The sequence below is a fragment of the Triplophysa dalaica genome, chromosome 25, assembly GCF_015846415.1.
Source record: "Triplophysa dalaica isolate WHDGS20190420 chromosome 25, ASM1584641v1, whole genome shotgun sequence".
NCBI lineage: Eukaryota > Metazoa > Chordata > Actinopteri > Cypriniformes > Nemacheilidae > Triplophysa > Triplophysa dalaica.
The window spans coordinates 3,058,936-3,077,897 of record NC_079566.1 but is presented as its reverse complement, the minus strand read 5'-3'; the positions used below and the strand labels follow the sequence as shown (position 1 = coordinate 3,077,897).

The 18,962-nt window shown below is 41.1% G+C and overlaps 3 protein-coding genes and 1 non-coding gene across 6 annotated transcripts; all 4 read right to left on the bottom strand.

Annotated features, from left to right (window-relative positions):
* Window positions 1-338: 338 nt before the first annotated feature.
* Window positions 339-8,431, bottom strand: gmeb1 (glucocorticoid modulatory element binding protein 1). Of its 3 annotated transcripts, none has more exons than XM_056741772.1 (10): window positions 7,822-8,431; window positions 5,379-5,530; window positions 5,196-5,251; window positions 4,991-5,112; window positions 4,808-4,911; window positions 4,155-4,303; window positions 3,931-4,062; window positions 3,712-3,849; window positions 3,385-3,507; window positions 339-2,333 (listed from the first exon to the last, which is right to left on the bottom strand). In XM_056741772.1, the coding sequence occupies exons 2-10, from the start codon at window positions 5,507-5,509 to the stop codon at window positions 1,537-1,539; spliced, it is 1,752 nt and encodes a 583-aa protein (XP_056597750.1). In that variant the 5' UTR covers window positions 5,510-5,530; window positions 7,822-8,431; the 3' UTR covers window positions 339-1,536. The 3 variants fall into 3 exon arrangements, with proteins under 3 accessions (XP_056597750.1, XP_056597748.1, XP_056597749.1); XM_056741770.1 differs by lacking the exon at window positions 7,822-8,431 and adding an exon at window positions 7,348-7,795; XM_056741771.1 differs by lacking the exon at window positions 7,822-8,431 and having other exon boundaries at window positions 5,379-7,795.
* On the bottom strand, window positions 7,884-8,017 carry LOC130416177 (U11 spliceosomal RNA). The gene has a single exon (XR_008906044.1). It is a non-coding gene; the product is annotated as a U11 spliceosomal RNA (small nuclear RNA).
* Window positions 8,432-11,270: 2,839 nt separating the features above from the next.
* Window positions 11,271-13,737, bottom strand: rab42a (RAB42, member RAS oncogene family a). The gene is made up of 2 exons (XM_056740818.1): window positions 13,274-13,737; window positions 11,271-12,743 (listed from the first exon to the last, which is right to left on the bottom strand). The coding sequence occupies exons 1-2, from the start codon at window positions 13,486-13,488 to the stop codon at window positions 12,317-12,319; spliced, it is 642 nt and encodes a 213-aa protein (XP_056596796.1). The 5' UTR covers window positions 13,489-13,737; the 3' UTR covers window positions 11,271-12,316.
* Window positions 13,738-15,914: 2,177 nt separating this feature from the next.
* On the bottom strand, window positions 15,915-18,962 carry LOC130416039 (tripartite motif-containing protein 16-like). The gene is made up of 6 exons (XM_056742125.1): window positions 18,393-18,962; window positions 18,209-18,304; window positions 17,682-17,915; window positions 17,408-17,555; window positions 17,271-17,318; window positions 15,915-16,932 (listed from the first exon to the last, which is right to left on the bottom strand). Exons 1-6 carry the CDS (start codon window positions 18,960-18,962, stop codon window positions 16,412-16,414), a joined length of 1,617 nt encoding a protein of 538 aa, XP_056598103.1. The 3' UTR covers window positions 15,915-16,411.

Sequence of the window (18,962 nt, the reverse complement as noted above, 5' to 3'; positions counted from 1 at the left end):
TATTCTGAGCTCATCAAATCCCAATATGTGCGTGGACAGTTGCATTTCGCTGCACTCCTTCTGAAACCCAGTACCTCCATATTTTGCGATTTATATTTTTTGCTATAAATCATTTTAATAGTCACGCTTTTATGTTTCTCACTGGGATTTGCAATAAGAAGTATTAAAAAGTGCTTGGAGTATTTGGTACTTTTCCATTTCCTGAAAAAAGGGAATCTGGACAAACAAGGTTCCAGAAGGATAGCGGCAATATACACATTTCAATGCTCATTTTTATCATAAAGGCCTCAGGAGACTCATGCATGAAACTGTAACGAGTTTAAAGAGATAAATTCTTTATTGTTTAATTAGTATTTCAACAAAACAATTCTCTCTTTTTTACATTTATTCAGTTTTGGTCTGTGAAAGTGAAGCTGTTACGCCTTGAAATTGTCTGGATGGCCTGTCAATCACTCATTTCGTCATTTCAATCCATATGAGGGGGTAAAGAAAGACATCAAACTGGTTCCTATAATCAGTCTCTCCAATAACAAAGGGGAAAACCATAGGATATTTGAAATGAAATCAAATAAATAATCAAGCTCTTAAACTCCGGTAAACATAACCAAAAAGTAGTTCATACAACTTGCATGCTGTATTCCGGAGTCTTACGATGACCTCTGCATAACAAAAAAAATCCTTACTGCTTTCTGTTCAGCTCTTCAGTTTACTCACACACATTCAACGCCTTCAACTTGAGTCTGTTCTGAAAGTCTGACGCGGCTTCAGGATTCATACAGAGTACAGTATCAAGCCCCTGCATGATCCCTTTTTGAGATAGACATGAGAGGGCGAGCAAACAATACAAATCTTTACATTGAGTTCTTCCTCTAACGTTAATAAGTTAATTTATAGAATTTATAAACCTCTATAGAAAGTATTTTAGAAATTGCTTACAATAAATGATCATCATAAATAATATCGAGGCAGCGCCAGTCACTGTAAACTCATGACTAACGGTTCTGTAACAGATGAACACACAGCTCGCTCCACCGTCGTGTACAGGGAAAGGAAGAACGTTTATTTTTGGTGAGGAACCTTTCACAGACACACTCGTCACACATCCAAACTCTCGTGTGCTTATAAACTTAAATGAACATTGGTGCCATTTACACCCTACGCAGATCATAGACTGTGTCAAGTCTAACTACTGGAGTGTGTTTAACAGCAGTGAGCATGAGACATTCATGAGACTGGAGATCTGTTCTTTTGGCACCAAACCAACCAAAAATGAGAATTAAGTGCTGAACCGAAACATCCGAGCTCAAAAGCAAACACAAATACTGACTGTGCTGAAAGTCACAAACTGTTGCGATTCTCAAGTAAAAAAAGGAATACTGAACTTGCTTTGACAAATACGGAACACGTCAGGCCTGGCTGTGCAGGAAGTAGGACAGCTGGAGCGGCAAACACGCGCGCTCCACCTGCGAAGCCACAATCCCTTTCCCTGTCTGATCCGCTCTGTCAGTCTCTGAGGGCGGTTTGTGCAAGAGCGTGTCATTTGGCTTTGCCGGCGTCCTGCGTCTCTTCCTGCACCACTACAACCGGCAGATTGTGGAACTGACCGTTGGCCTCCAGCTGTATCTCCTCCTCCACCTCCTCGTCGCCGTGCAACACGGTCGCTCCGCACTCCTCTTCTTCTCCTCCCCTGGCACTTTCCTCCAGCTGAAGCTCCATGACGCTCACGCCCTGATCGTCGTCCGACGGGTCGATCTCGATCAAGGTGGTGTTAGCCTGGTTTTCGTCCTGTTGCACGACCCTGACGACGCCGTCCTGCATCACCACGGTGCCCGCCACCACCTGACCGTCCTGAGCGACGCCGGTGGCGGTTCCCTTCTGCGTCAGCTGTACCAGCTCCACCGTCCCCATCTGTCCGTGGTCATGCATAGCCGCCGTCCCCAGCAGCGTGAGGCCGGACGCAGGGTGGAGGGCGACAGCCTCCATTTTTCCGTCAGGAGCCATGGCGATTCGCGTGAACAGCTGCGAGCCCGGGGGTAGGGCGTGAAGGGTGACGGTATTGGAGGGTTGAGCGAGGCCGGCCACTGCGTACGACTGGCCGACGGATGCGAGGTTGATCGGGGACAGAACGGTGAACTGTTGATGCTGGAGGGCGAGAGGTTGGGCTACGGATGTGCTGAGCACCGTGGTGGATGCGGGCCGCTGGAGGCGGGGCCGTTTGGGAGCGCGTTTTGCTGGAGGGGTGGAGGGAAAAGTCACACTGCTGAGGGCCTGAGACTGAGACAGCCAGCTGAGGGACTGTAGCTTCTTCTGCTCTTCTATCTGCTGTTCTAATGCTTAACATAAACATAAGAGCTGTGTCAATGTTGTATAATGTGACCATTGATAAATGAATACATGACTGTGCTAGTTTCATGTCTTTCGTGGACAGTGTTGGTTGCAACTAGTTACTACGTGATAAGTTGCTGTAATTTAATTACTTTTCCCTTGAAAATCTAAAGTAAGGGATTACTCTTATTTTATCGGTAATTTAATCTGATGCAATTAAACTAAATACTATGTGTAATATATGTGTGTGCAATAATAGAATTGACAAGTCTAACTTTAAAATCTGTGCTTTAATGTATAATTTTCAAATTTGCAATACTTTGGTCAGTTAATTATAATACTTTATGTAGTTTTATAATATTTATTTGAATGATTTAAAAGACCCGAATCGAATCACTTAACTCATCAAGGTTTATATAGAATATAGAAAGTAATGATTCATAAGTAATAAAATACATTTTTGGAGAGAGTCATTTGTACAGTAATCTAGTTACACTATTGAATATGTAATTAGTAACTAGTAATTAATTACTTTTTCAGAGTATATGCTCCCCAATACTGCTCGTGGACTTCTCGTATAATAAAACTCAATATTCATTTCATGTGAATTTGCTAAGGTTTGCTAAGGGTTTAGCATTAATCATCCCTTCAAATGAAGTAAAATATAATTATTTTAATTACGTTAATAAATACAAATGTTCATTCGTGATTTGCTACCTTTAAACTACCTTTATCTCCACACTACAGACTTTTTTTGATAAATAATTGAAAAATAAAACATGCTAGCTTCTTGTAGTTTGTCCAGAGACGAGCAGGATTCACAGCTATAATACTGCCTGAGATCAAGTTTTGTGTACATTGTAATGAGAAGCCACGCAGGTTTTACCTGTGGCCTCACGTAAACTATGCATATTTTTCGCTTTAAAGCCAGGTCTGTCAGGATGCTTTACCACGTGTTATTTAACAACAATTATTGTTAATAATATAATAATTATGACTAACTTCCTGACTTGTAAGGTTCAGAAGTGAACACCAAAAGCTCATTTTCTCTCGACTCACCGGTCAGTGTTCGCAGGACCTGCGTCTGCTCTGGGTCGGTGATCTGCCGTCGGACATTCACTATTTGTTTGATGGAGTCCAGCAGGTCAAAGACTTGAGCCAGGTTGCTCAGAACCGCGATCTCTGCAGGACAGACAAGTTGATCAGTGAGCACCACAACAAAGATGGACTACACAAAGACATAAATTTGAACATCTCAAACAAGACTGGAGCACATCACGCTTTATGCACAGGATATTTTCATGGTTTTTTGGCAGTTCTTTTAACTTTTATTGAACAGTCAGAACTTCTTCTTGTAATAACAGTGGTATGTTTTCATGGACCGACCTGTATCCTGCAGTGAGCTCTGATCGCTGCGTAGCTGAACTCCACTCAGCAGACCCAACAGCTCCGAGCGGATATTAGAGACCACCTCACCCATCAGCCCCACCTCGGCGATACCCCTCCAGAAACTCAGCGTCTCATCTGAAGGTCACACACACAGGATGTCAATCAGCAGCTCTGCGGATGTCTTTCTGAATGCTGTTTTATTCACATAGTGTTTACCTGAGATGTCAGGTACATCCTTCTTCTCAGAGGTTTCTACCGTGGCTGTGCTCCACTCCACCGTGCCCACCACATCTTCTGTGTTCTCCTCTACTGCGACGCTCTGACCTCCGTTACCGACAGGAACATGGCCTTCAGGTCACACACGTCACACCATCAAAGCAGGGTTTTTTTTAGATCAAACCTCAAGGTGTGTGTGTGTGTCTGTGTGAGAGAGCACTTACCCTGAGCGGTGGTGGGTGTGCTGAGCCCACTGCCGTCCGGTGGGAAGCGTGTGTTGTTGATCAGCAGGTCAAACTTGGTGCTGCGGCAGGTGTTTGTGCACAGTGTGCTGTGTTGATAGAAATCCAGCTGACCCGAGTCCATCATCCTCCTACACACAAACACACGCTTCACATGACTGTTCATCAGCTGAATTCACAAAACATGCACTCAACACAGCACTGATCTAACATGTGCTCCAAGTCACTTGGAATAAAAGCATCTACCCAACTTCTTAAATGTAAAAATGGTTATGGAGATGGTGGTCTAGTGGGTTAAACCACTGACTGGTAAATCAAAGGTTGCTGGTTCAATCCCAGCAGCCACCACCAGTGTGTCCTTGAGCAAGACACTTTACTCCATGTTGGTCCAGGGGGATTGTCCCTGAAATAAGTGAACTGTAAGTCGCTTTGGATAAAAGCGTCTGCCAAATGACTAAATGTAATGGAAATGTAAAAATGTAGTGTTTCCGTTGCTGACTGGGCGTATGCAGCGCAAAGGTTTTGGGTTTGATAAGAGTTTTGGGAACACAGATATTGATAAAAATGTACACTGTATGTTCCTTTGGATAAAAGCGTCTGCCAAATGTATAAATGTCCTAGTAATGTCATTTTACCTGAGCATAACTCCGCCTATCCTGATGGCTCGTTTCCAGTCCTTCAGAGTGGCTTTACCGGACATGTGCACAAACTGCTTGGGACTTATCAACTGATCCTCATACTGCAAATACAGCCAGAAATCCAGATGAGACACATAAGTAGCTGTTTCACGTACCGCCTCCATTCCTCTCAACACCGACCTTAACACATCTGACGTTGATTCCCGGGCAGACAAACTTCTTGAACAGGAGTATGGCTTTGCTCTCGCCACACGTGATGGGATAACCCAGCTCTAAATCCTCTCCTTCAGCAGACACCTCATCTGAAAACAACACACACACACAAAATGAGATCCGTATGCTGCAGGTATTTCAGAGAGAAGTGGATTAATATGGGAACACTCACCTGGTGTCTCCACCGCCACAACAGCAGTATCGGTCTCCGTGCTTTCCTCTCCGAGCCTAAAACAATCAACATCTGTCCATATCATCAACGTCCACCCGTGTATGCCCTCAACAGTTTCACGTTCTTATGAACTGAATACATATGAATGTAGAGTAATATCGGCGGAGATGAGATCACACATACCCGGATGTGATGGGCTGCAGCTGCAGGATGACTTGAGTCTTGTTTTGGTCATCAGGCTCAGCATCCTCTTCCTCGGTCTCCTTCATCACCACCATGTCCTCCACGGACACAGTGACCTCAGTCTCTGCCATAACCCGCAGTCTCCTTCAACTCTGACAAGTATTTTGCATAAAATGAACTAATGATCGTCCAACAGCTAACATTAGCAACACAAAGGACATGGGTTCAACTCACAGGTAACAAACATTTACCTCCAATGCACTGCAAGTAGCATTGGATAGAACGTCTGGCAAATGCGTAAATGTTAAACATTACTGCTGCACCAAAAATAGCTCAAGATTCCTGTAGTTAAAATCGTATCTTATATTTGATATTAAATATTTTTGTTATGGATTCAACAAAATCTTGCAATGAAAATGCTCAGACTGTCATTCCCTGTGATGGTGTTTATTGTACTATTGTTCAAAAATAAACTACTGTTTCAGGGAAACATTACTTTATTGCGACATTTTATTAATTCTCAATACATAACAACTTTATTCTCAAAATCTTTTGTTACTGTAGTGTGGCACTTCACTGCTTGAATGTGCCAGATGTAAACATTCATGGTTTTAGTAGGAAACGTTGATCACTGATCATTGACGACTGCTCGTTGTGTGTTTGTTTGGGGGAGGTTACTTGTTATCAGCCTGTGTTTTTTTCCTTAAAGTCCCCAAAATTGAAAATTCTGTCATTGTCACTCAACCTATGGTCATTGCTAATCTTTTTGACTTCCTTTTTCGAACAAAAGAAGACAGTTTGAAGAAAGTTGGAAATTGAACTGCGCCGGAACCCATTCGCTTCTATTGTATGAAGTGAACACAAAAGCAACGCAATAAATGGGGGTTAACAGCATTCTTCAAAATATCTTCTTTTGTGTTCTGTGAAAGAAACTCATACAGGTTTGAAATGATAAGGTGAGTAAATGGATGTACTGTCACTTTAAGGACGTTAATAGGTTGGGAAGTCATTGGCAACCCCGATCACAAAAATGATGAATCTGAAGTATGATTGTTTTGGAAAAACCTTGTAAACCTTCACCACACACAGAAAATGCTTTTATTACTCATCTCTAAACCCAGAAATAAGCACAACTGAATATGTCAGGAGATGTCAGTGAGGGTTCATCATGTGTAAAAACACTAGAATTAAAACAGGTTCAACCCCGCCAAAAAAAGCCGACTGATAATACCATTAAAAATACGTTACCACATACTTACTTAGGTTAATAAATACAGAACAGTGCAATTGTAATGCCATCTAATAATCTCAATAACGTTATAGCATTACACCCCTTACACAAATTTACCATGGTAACCATAGTGTCTGTACACCAAAACAGTTACTACTTAGTATAAGCAACGAATATGTAAGAAGGACCAAACTGTATGAAACATGCGAGATATAATAATACAGGAGGTAATATGAGCTTCGCTACGCTAATATGAAAGTACGGTGACTTTGTTGAGTTAGTTTTTAACTGACATCACTTCTTCCAGTGGCTAATTCAGTTAGCACATTAGCATTTGAGTTTTTCTCAGCGCTGCTCCGTTTACGTGCTAGCGCTATGCTAGCTCACGCACACTCCGCCGTTTTCTGTCGGTTCAACTGTTATATATTTTAAGCGAATAAAAGTGACGTTCACAAGCGCGTCGAGCGCGGGTCGTTCTGGAAGCATTTGCCATGTCCGACGCACGGTATATAAATGACGCGCTGGCGTCGCGCCGCGGTGCTTTGCTCTCATGACGTCTGCTCGTGCGGCGGGACGCACACACACTCAAACGACCCGACGCTCCGCCGCCGTGAGAGGCGGGTAGCCGCTGACGCCCGTCGCTAAAACTTCAGATCGACGTCCCGATGGATGTCTCCGCGGCTCGGTTACGTTTAAGCGTCACGGTTAAGAGAGTAAACGGCGCGGGATCGGCCTTACCGTTTAGATCGCCGTCGGTGTCATCCGTACATAGTGAGAGGCTTTAGCGAACATGCGCAGTTTGTTGAGCGAGACTTCCTGCTCGAGCGCGTCCCTGTTCCATCTACAGCCATAACAGACGTTATTACACTCCACTGGATCACCGAATAAAAGAAATGCTCCAAAAACAGGTTCTCTGTGCTCGTGGAAAACGTGGGAGAACCAGTGAATTTATTAAAGGATTTTGCAGCTTCGCGGAGTCATGAAAGCTAGATGTGTCGCGTATTAATATCAGACACGTAGTGAGATACATTAGGAGATATTTATAAATGTTGAGAGGAATGTGTTTATCTATACTCAGTATAATTCTGGTTTTAAGCAACTTCAAAGCTTTTATATACTTAGATGCAGGTACAATGTTTTTACTATCTTGCTAAACGGTCTTCTTTAATGTTATATACACTTAAAGAATACTTGAACTGTTAAACTACTCACTGTTAAGCTTAGTATAGTTGATCATTGACTACTTAATCTGTTCTTTCTTTTCACGTTTTATTTGGGGCGCCAAGACCAATGATCATCAGCAGCCCCGGTTTGTAAAAATTGTGCATCCGAAATCTCTTGATAGCGATTCCGCAATAGTTACAGAATATCTGTCCCCACTGTGCCAAACATAGCAGATGCCCTTTTTAACATGAAGCGCGTCCAGTCTGGTGTCCCGGTCACAGAGTCAGCGCGTCACAGTGACGGTGAACACAACACTTAACCCATCGATCAGTTTCGGGTCACTTCACGATCTGACTGCGACTAACTGCATGATGAGGATGAAATATACGTGATTCTAATGATTTGCGAATGTTGCTGTTCATTAATATGATAGGAACAACTAATGCATTTGGCTAGGAACATGGCGAAATGGAGGATCATGGGTAAAGGGATGTGAGCATGATGATTGACAGGCGCGTGGACCAATAAGAGGCCGTGATGGAGGCAGAGATCGTATTGCGGAATGCGAACAGGGCGATTATTAAGACATGTCAACATTTATTTCAAGAACGTTACATTTTATAACCAATTGTATTGATGATAGTTTTTGTCCATTCGAGAAAGCCAACATATCCTCAATTAAACAAAATAATGATTTTCACAAATCGGTGAATATCATCTTCATATTATATGTGAAATTATTTATAAATCACATATTTGATTAATAGACTTTAAACTAATAGAGAGAATAACACAAGTAATTTTATTAACATAATTTAAACATGGTTGCTGTGTGTGGCGTATCAAACCACAATGCAAATATACTGACAAATTAAAATGGCCAGAAGTACTAAATAATTTTTGGCTTGAGTACTTGTTACAGTTTGATTGATATTTATAAGTGCAATAGTGTAAGGGTGATATTGGTTTCCTAATAAAAACATGTTTTCTGTGGAAATTATTTATTCTATATCTACGATACACAGTGATCTTCATGTACACTAGCTTTTTTAACATCATTGTAATGTTGCTTTCCTGTAGCTCAATGTTAAGAGCGCAAGGTTGTGGGTTCGATCCCAGGGGATTGCAAATACCTATGTATAAATGTATAGGATAATATAATGTAAGTCGCTTTGGATACAAGCGTCTGCTAAATGCATAAATGTAAATGTAATGTTTTCCCCCTTCTCTTAAAATTGTGTAGTTGCAATCATTATTGGGAACCACTAGGGGGCGTATAAAATGTTTTTAGGCATACACCATTTAACAATCACTTGAGCAAAGTCGTGCATGGAAAATATACCATATACAGGAATGAGATAAATGCAGTTACCATAGAAACTAGTCATCAAGCTGTGCAAAACCATTCAGTGACCAGGATGTTAAACAGTTCTGGCATCTATTTCAGTACGATTTCATATGTATTTATTAATATAAACGACCCAAACCATAGTAGTAAGTTATTAAACAAGCCCAATTTAAATATTGTTCAGAACCACAGCTGTTCACAAAGCATTTGACCACATTGCAAAAACAAGCAGTTTAACATTTTACAAAATATACCCTGATGATCCAAATCCAGTGTTTTCTCTGAAATGCAGATTTAAAAGGGTTGAATTATTTGTCTCAATCTGAACCTCTTGGTTAACAAGCTTTACATTTTCACATTCACAGTATCTGATGATTGTTCATCTGTACAAAAATGATGTAAACTTACTACTAACTTACACTGATTGTCTAATGCAACACATTAATAGATCCGTTGTACACATTTGTTTGACATCTTCTTTGCTTGTCGATGGAGATTTAGAGGGACAGTTCACGCCAAAACAACAATCATTTAATCACCTTTGAGTTGCTCCAAATCTGAATAAATTTCTTTGTTCTGATGAACAGAGAGAAAGATATTTGGAAGAATGATTGTAACCAAACAGTCCTGGACCCCATTGACCCCATAGTAGGAAAAATGACGTAATAATTTTTTATTCTGTTGAACACAAAAGAAGATATTTTGAAGAATGTAGGACAGCAAACAGTTCTGGGGCACTTTTGGCTATCATTGTCATTTTCCCTATATGGGAGTCAATGGGGGCTAATAACTGTTTGGTAACAAGCATCATCCAAATATCTTTCTCCGTGTTCATCAAAACAAAGAAATGTATACAGGTTTGAAACAACTGTTGTGAGTCACTCGTGACAGAGTTTTCATTTTTGGGTAAACTATCCCTTTAAACATAGCAAAATGTGTATCTATAGATCTGGGAGTAATACATTCTAATGCAGGGTCCATATCAGCTTGTTTTTTATGATCATTATGATTTTTAGCATTTTGACAGTTTCAACATATTTAAATTCCCCATTAAATACAATTACAGTATTACAATTTGTATTGAATTATAGCATAAATCAGAGTTAAAGATAAATAAGAATAAAAACAGTTGCTTTGTATGTTCTTTCATTTCGGTCTAAACTCAAGACACGTACGAACTATGAAATGAAAGAATCATACATTAATCCAACTTAACCATTGACTGACACCAAAACCTGTCGCTATTCAGAGTATGTGTGGCTATTTAGAAGTCAAGAGCACATGACAGAGCTCATCCGCTCAGTTATGCTGCCTGCAAATCTCTTAACAGTCTGATGTAGCGTTCAGATCTAATGTCCTGCATCTAATGTCACATACAGAGCGGACTTTTGTTTATTAGAGACTTCATCACATGAGATAAGAAACGATGAGTTGGGTTTGGTGGATTGCAGGGTATTGCTGTGCAGTTAATTAGGAGTTTGGCATTGGTATTCAGCATTGTCATGTTTGTGTGATCAATGTCACAATTTTGCTAATTTGATTAGACAAAGTAAAGAAATTTAATATAAAATGCATTCATTTTATGTAATCGTGTTTCATTATTTTCATGTTTCGAAATCCAAATCGATTTGTTCATTTCCAGTTTCGACTTTATTTTTAATGTGCTATATTCCACACAGATTTGATCATCTCTCAAAGTACAGAATCAGCACAAATGTGTGCTTCCACGTGAAAAGGGATAAGAAACCTGACACACATTTCTCCTAAAGAGATGATGGGCGGTGAGAGGAGACACGAGTGCTGCGATCAGCTCTTTAACTACCTGTGTATTGAGCTGTATTTATTTGACTGTAGCTCTGTTCCAAAACCTACAGTACTGCTGCACCGTCTGCTGAACCAAGTATCACGTAGAGGGAGAATCCTAACTGTCAGGAAACCAAAGTCTATAAAGATATCTCATACATTCCCACTTATCACAGAGCAGTCGCGCCACTGGCGAAATGCCCTGCACCCACCGCCTGGACGCTTTTATACCTCAACCACCCAAACCATCAACCACATCTGTAACCGATACAGTATATGAAACACTCTATACAGAGGATAACAGTATTTTCAAAAACACAAATAACTCAACACACACCACATTGGGTAAAGGAGTCCATTTTTAATCAGACTGAACTGTTCACCAATACTTTTTAAAGCATTGAAAGAATAATAAGTATATTTATACTCAGTTCAATTATATCTATAGGGTGTCTATGATGCCATCAAATTCGACCTAGGTGGGCAGATCACTAGGCTTTGGAGCAGAGATCCTTTTTAAAATAAATACTGATGAATTACCAATGTAAAAATAATAAAATGACTATAAGAGTAATACAGCAGAATTGTATGATTTTAGATATATTGTGTGCGAATATAGAGCTCCATTACAGAAGCCTTTCCTCTCAAAACCATGTTGCCCTTTAAAACAACCCCATTATATCTGAATTGCTGCTTGGCTTAAATTAAAGTCTATGCTATCTATATATACTAAAATCCTTAAAGAGACATTTATAATGTAAAATTCTGTCAATGTAAACCAAATATTGATGATTCGCCTTGTTTGCAAGGGTATATAACATTTTTCCCCAATTGCACAATAAATTGTCCAATGGAATTTCTTACCTCCTATCATGTCATAAACTAAAGGCTATTGACTATTTTAGAGCAAAAGACAAGACCTTCTATCCCCCAACTTCTTATTTCAATAGGAAACCCATCCACACAGAAAATAAATTGTTTCAAAAGCTATAGAGTGGACAATAAGATTGTTATCACCAGATTCTTTAAATGTGAATCATAACATAAATAACCAAGGGGAGAGAAACAAGAGCTCGAAACAGACTGTTGACATCTCAGATGTATAAAACCACAAATTATTGTTCACTAGATTGCTGCAAGGTTTTTTCACCACGAGTGCCTTCAGAACATGGCACGGTCTCCGGTAAAGTTAAGCAGGGCCTGTTCATTCCAGCCCAGATATACTGATGCTTATTTACTCATCACATCAAACTACACCTTCATTTTCGGAAAGCAACAACAGGGTGAACACGACGGTGAGCAGAGACCAGAAAGTGACCGTTACACGACACAGGTGAGGTGAAGAACGACTGACTGATACACAGGTGAGAGATTACAGGTGCACGGTGGGAGTCAGCAGTTGCAGCTCTTTTCCCTCTCCGCCACCTCCTCAGCCGGATAAAGAACCTTGGCGGTGAGGCCACTTTTGACTCCGTCCCATCCGTCACGCGTGGAGATCTCCCCCATCTTCATCAGCTCATAGATGTCCCGTGTGAGCAGCTCGAAAGCTCGTTCCACGTTGCTGTTGCACTTGGCTGAAGTTTCCACGTACCGGAGGCCGAGTTCGGCCGCCAACTGCTCCGCCTCGTCCCGCGACACTTTGCGGTCGCGGCCTAGGTCGCTCTTGTGGCCGATCAGGATGTAGACCATGTGATGAGGCAGTATGTGCTCGCTGACTTCTCTGTGCCATTCCCGCACGTGATCGAAGGTCTTCCTATTGGTCAGGTCGAAGACGAGGAGCCCGCCCACCGAGTTGCGATAGTACGACGTGGTTATGGACCTGAAGAAGACAACATTTTCAAGATATACATAATTAATTTCTAAAGAACACAAGTGCCGTGTTTTGGTTGAATGTTTCATTTGATCTGTTCACCGAATAATTACTAATGTTTTGAGCTGGAGGCAGGCAGCCCATTGAATAAAGGACAACAGATCAAATACTCCAAATAGGTGAGACATATGACAAGACCTGGAACGAATCGATGTGGTGAGCCTCTTTAACTCATTCATAAAGACTCTGTTAGGCCTGTGTGCATGCCTGCTTTAACTGAATAACACACAACCCCATCGTGAAAGGAATATCCCACACTATATACACGACCATCCATGCACAACCGACATGCATTAATACACAAAACACACGCATTTCGATTTCCATCATTTCTCGTTGCAACATTTTTCTTATTTCATCATGTCATGAATAAAGAAAAACAATATTACGATACACACCACCTACGTGGGTTTGGATTAGCCGAAACAAGTCAGCGAATGAGACATAATATTAATACTGTAATCAATAATAATAATAACCTGAATCTCTCCTGTCCGGCTGTGTCCCATAGCTGTAGCTTGATTTTCACCCCCGGTTCAATGTCTATTGATCGAGCGTAGAAATCCACCCCGACCGTCGGGTCCGCTACATCGCTATATATGCCATCCGTGAATCTCTTCAGCAGAGAAGACTTGCCCACCGTCGAGTCCCCGAGTAAAATAATCCTGAACTGATATTGCCATAAAGCATCCATGGCATGGCGCGTTCCGAGCCCGAAGACAAAGCGCACGGCGCACGGTGTTTACATTGAGCCTACGGAGCGCAGGGGTGTGGGGGTGTAGTAGAGATGATGTGCTGCAGTCATGTGATGACGCAAAATCTCACACACGAACCTCCAGTCTTCCTGTAGACTGTATTATCTAGACGTGAATTACATTCACATTCGAGGAGGAGGAAGTGAAACATGTTGTGTTGCAAAAATAATGCGTTATCCTCAAAATCTAGTTTTTTTTTGCTTTTAACCTCCAAGCCGTATTTCACATTGAATTTAAGTGTCACTTGTGTTGCAAATACTGTAAACCACAGCTTTAAGTGACTTATCATTTTTCGAAATCGGTTATTACACAGGTTATCTGACGAGGTTCAGTATGTAGTTCAAACAAAGACGTGACCAATCAACACAGACGCAGCGGCGCAGTAATACGAGTGTGATGAGGCCACAGATGTGTGTTTTTGTATTGTAAACGCGCAAACAAACACAATGAAATAAAAAGGCTCATTCAGAGCACTGGCACTGCATTACAACACAAACCCGTGTGACTCCATCATCCTGATGTAACACGTCATCTGAATTCACGCTGTGGAGTTTGTGGAATGTATACGTCACACAGGCTCTGTCCGTGGTGCTGAAGCTGACGAACCACTATCAGAGACAAAACTCCAGAACTAGAACAGATAACACAAGATTCAAGTCAATTTCATTTTCAGGAAACAAATATGATGCCTAATGAGTTGACTTTAGTCAGAAGATCAGAAACCCTAATAATAGAGTTTCACGTTGAAAAACGATATGTCTGATCTACACACAGATGTATTACTCCTGCACATGACTGTGACATTCACTGGGGAACATGTTTTATACTTGTAAATCCTTCGAATGTAAAGCGTAGATGCAGAATATTCTACAAAATTCATGCATGAACTGTTCAGTGTTTAATAAACTGTATGATTTTACGTCATATCTTGACCACATGCTCATGTTTTATACTGAAGCTTGAGAATTGACAGTAGTGACGGTTTATTTCTACGTCCCAGAAGACAAGGTAATCCACGAGGCTCTGGAAAGAGGGGTAACAAAAACAACTCCGTAGAGGCCAAGCAAAAAATAAAGTTATCTTAAAGAATCTTAACTAAAAAATGCTGGTAATCCAAATGGGAAACTTAAACAACTCGGAAGAGGTGGATCCAAAAATAATAATTAGGTTCTCATAGAACTCCCCCCCAAAAAGACAGCAGTAGAAGCACACAAAGACACACCACTCGAGACTGGGGAACTTGGCTACAAAGCATTAAAGACTGAGCAACGAGACAGGGAACAGGGACCAACTTAAATACACAGGGGACAAATGAGGAACAGGTGAAAACAATAACACTAGGGAAACACCACACGAGGAGACAGTGACATCCAGTGGCTAGAGACCAAAACAAGTCCTGGATCCTGACAGGGCCCCCTCTCCTTGGAACGGCTCCTGAAGTTCTTCTCGGCCTGACCCTTTCTCAGAGCGTTGAAATCTTGTATGAGATCGGGGTCCAGGATACCTCTAGCCAGAACCCAGTAGCGCTCCTCGGGACCATACCTTTCCCAGTCGACAAGGTACTGTATGGACCTTTTAACCCTGCGTGAGTGCAGGATGAGGTGGACCAGCACTCCACCGCTGACATCACGTGCCGTCACGGGCCTATACGATCGCACGCTGTCTGACATCACTTCCACTGATGATGTATGTTCTCTATATCATCTTATCAGACACGGTGTGAATATCATTTCAGAAGACAAGTTATCATGAGCTGTATCTGTGAGGGCTGTGTGTGTTCTTGCTCTGATGACATATCTTTATGTTCACTGTGGAGTGTTTATAGAGTTTCATCATCAGTGCATCACAAGCCTCCAAAAAGTGTCACCAAAGGATGTTTAAGGAGGTCTGGGGGCATTCCCAAATAAATCCACATTAGAACAGATAAACAGTCTTAATTCTCTAGCGGTTAACAAGCCAATCGATCAAATCTGAGTCACATAAATGAGATGTGAAAAACAACACGTCAACAGAGCGTCACAATATAAACTCACACATTACTTATGATCCCAGTGATAATCTCCTCAGGTACAATGATGTATAATGAATAATCATATAAAGTCAAACACATCTGAGGATGAAACACATTAAACACATGATTGACACTTAAAGTCAAACATCAAACTTCTTATAAAGTGAAAAGAATCATCTAGAAAAGAGTCGATCTCTGACAGTCTGAAGTGAGAAATGATGATTTCTTGTGAAGTTATTTTGACGCAGGTCTTCACCTCCAGTACAGGACTGACACCTGCATATAAGCGTGTGTGTTTCTCAAATATAAATACAGTAAAACAAACTCAAATACTGTCAAATAAAACATCTGAAGGCCTTTAGAAAGAATGCTTTATTCATAAAGTCAAAAGACACCACATGAATAATCACATCTACATAAAGTAATAGTGTGAAGGAAGATCTTTAAAGAGAAATATACAAAAGCATGATTGAAAGATTTATACCAGCATGATTCTCAGCTATAAATAATAAAGAAGATCAAGTTGAATGTAAAACAGTGAGCTGATAACACCAGACCTTTTGTTCCACCGCTGTCTCAAAACTCACTGACAGAGATGATGTCATTTCTGTTACAACTAAAGAAACTGTGAGTTCATCTCATGTTGTTTATGTGATGATAGTATCGGCTTTATCTTATATTGTGAAGAAGAAAAACAACAATACTGAAGAAGAACGTAATGACTCTATTAATCCTGTATTTGATCAGTTTAATGATTTCACATCACAATTGTTATTACACCTCATATAGGCAGATTTTACTCATGTTAATATCTGACATGTTATCTGTGACGTGTAGAATCTCTCTATAATCTATAGATCACACAGTTTCACTGATGAATTATAATCAACATAAAATCCAGGATAGAGAGGATGAGTGAATGTGGTGCTGATGCTGTGGATGAGGGTCATTGTGTCAGAGACGCTGTAGAAGGACAGAATTCCTGCTCTCTCATCCACATACACTCCTATTCTATCACATCTGATCTTTACAGGGAGTTTAGTCTCAATGTCATTGTGCCAGAATGTGTAACTAGAGTCAGAGCAGATCAAACTCCAGGACTGATCATTAGATCCAAACCAACACTCAGCCCCTCCCTTCCTCATGATGCTCTTATATGACACTGATATACACACACTAACACCAGTCCTCTCAATCTCCCAGTAACAGCGTCCACACACACTCTCTCTACACAACACCTGATACACATCAAATCTGTCTGGATGATCAGGATACTGCTGGGGTGTTCCAGTGTTTGTGATCTTTCTGTTTCTCTCAGACATACTGAGATATTCATTCACTGTGTTTAGATCCAGAGTCAACTGATGAGAATCTGAGGAAGAACAAACACATTACAGAATGATGAATTTAAAGATGAAAATAAACATCTGATCAATGTCTGGTATCTGAACTCTTCATGTATGAGTGTCCTGAAGAAGCTCTGTGTGATTTGAATGCTTTTTTAACTCATGTTAAGATGAATATGTGTTTATAAAATATGAAACTCTAGACGTCAGGAGTCCCAGATGTTCTTCTGACTGAATGTATTTTCATGAAGTGTGTGATTCTGAATGATTGATGATCAACTCTGCTGATGTTTTCTTTCATTGTTCAGAGAGATGATCTTCTAGAGGAGGTGTGTGTGTGTGTGTGTTATTGTGTGTTATTTACATTGTAGGAAGTGCTCTCTGATCCTGGGCTCAGTGATGGTGTGTGTGACTGTGGAAATCAGCAGATAGAAACAGTGTCAATCTCATGATATCACTGGACTGTCATTCTAATATGATGTCAGATGTCCAGTGTTTTACCGGAGATCTTTCTCATGTGCTGTGTGCAGAAATCCTGCAGTTTGTGTCTCAGCTGACGGACAGATTCTCTCACAGCATCAAAAGAAAAGAGGAAAGTGACACTGATGTCGTCTGGAGATTCAGGAGGTGCAGAGAGAGACTGAAAACTCTACACCATCAAATAAACACACAAATCCCATCATGACTTCACATGAAAACAAGCAATAGTGACACAATCTATGATGTTGTGTAGACTGTCAGTGTAATGTTGATGAATGAAAGAGACTTCACAGACCTGTAGGAAAGTGATGTGATCATCTGTGTGTGAAATGTTGTCCAGCTCAGCGTCTCTCCTCCTCAGATCATCAATCTCCTGCTTGAGTCGCTCCAAGAGTCCTTCAGCTCGACTCACTGCAGCCGTCTCCTGATCTCTGATCAGCTGTGTCACCTCAGAGCGTCTTCTCTCAATCAATGACATCACTTCAGTCAACATCATCTCACAGTCCTCCACTGCTGTCTGTGCACACCGCTGATACACACACACATTACAGTTACACACACACGTTACAATTAGACAAACACACTCACACACACACTCACATACACACACACACACAAACACATACACACACACACACAAACACATTACAGTTACACACACACACACACAAACATTACAGTTACACATACACGTTACAATTAGACAAACACACTCACACACACACACACTCACATACACACACACATACACATACACACACAAACACATTACAGTTACACAAACACATTACACACACACACACAGATCTCATCACATGTCACCTTATGACCCTCCACAGTGTCTCTCAGCTCCTGAACATCTCTCTCTCTCTGATGGATCTTCTCCTGAAACTTTCTCTGCGTCTCCTTCAAGTGTTTCTGAAGGACAAAGAAAATAAAGCTCATAAGTCATGTGATGATGTGTGAACATTAAGAGTCTACAACAGTGTGTGATTTCACTTCAGACCTCTTCATCTGTCCTCTGTGCTGCCGCTGAAACTGTGTCGTGGTTTTTATGTTTATCCATCAAACACATCAAACAAATGCACTGCTGATCAGTACGACAGAAAACCTCCAGAAGCTTCTGATGTTGAGGGCAGATCATCTCCTTCAGTTTTCTAGTCACACTCACTATTTTGTGTGAATCTCCAGAGAGAAATTCCTCATGACGTTCAAGATGAGTTTGACAGTAAGACTTCAGACACGTCAGACAGGATTTGATGGCTTTGTGTTTTCTTCCAGTACAGACGTCACACTCCACATCTCCAGCTCCAGCGTAACACACATCAGAAAGTTTGGTCTTCTTCAGTTTCTCCACCATTTCAGCAAACACCACATTCTTCCCTAGAACAGGCCGAGGGCTGAAGGTTTGTCTGCACTGAGGGCAGCTGTAGATTCCCGTCTGATCGTCCTGATCCCAGCAGTCTGTGATACATCTCATACAGTAAGTGTGTCCACAGTGAAGCGTCACTGGATCCTTCAGTAGATCCAAACACACTGAACACATCAACTGATCCTCTGAAAAACCTTCTGCCAT

Excerpts from the sequence above, each read along its gene's own strand:
- gmeb1 (XM_056741772.1), bottom strand. The coding sequence starts at position 5,509 with ATGGCAGAGACTGAGGTCACTGTGTCCGTGGAGGACATGGTGGTGATG. Across the intron at positions 5,113-5,195 it reads TGTGGCGGTGGAGACACCAG|ATGAGGTGTCTGCTGAAGGA; the intron begins GTGAGTGTTCCC and ends TGTTGTTTTCAG. Across the intron at positions 4,063-4,154 it reads CACACCCACCACCGCTCAGG|GCCATGTTCCTGTCGGTAAC; the intron begins GTAAGTGCTCTC and ends TGTGACCTGAAG.
- rab42a (XM_056740818.1), bottom strand. The coding sequence starts at position 13,488 with ATGGATGCTTTATGGCAATATCAGTTCAGGATTATTTTACTCGGGGAC. Across the intron at positions 12,744-13,273 it reads GCCGGACAGGAGAGATTCAG|GTCCATAACCACGTCGTACT; the intron begins GTTATTATTATT and ends TGTCTTCTTCAG.
- LOC130416039 (XM_056742125.1), bottom strand. The coding sequence starts at position 18,962 with ATGGCAGAAGGTTTTTCAGAGGATCAGTTGATGTGTTCAGTGTGTTTG. Across the intron at positions 18,305-18,392 it reads CACAGAGGACAGATGAAGAG|AAACACTTGAAGGAGACGCA; the intron begins GTCTGAAGTGAA and ends TTTGTCCTTCAG. Across the intron at positions 17,916-18,208 it reads ACACTGTGGAGGGTCATAAG|CGGTGTGCACAGACAGCAGT; the intron begins GTGACATGTGAT and ends TGTGTGTATCAG.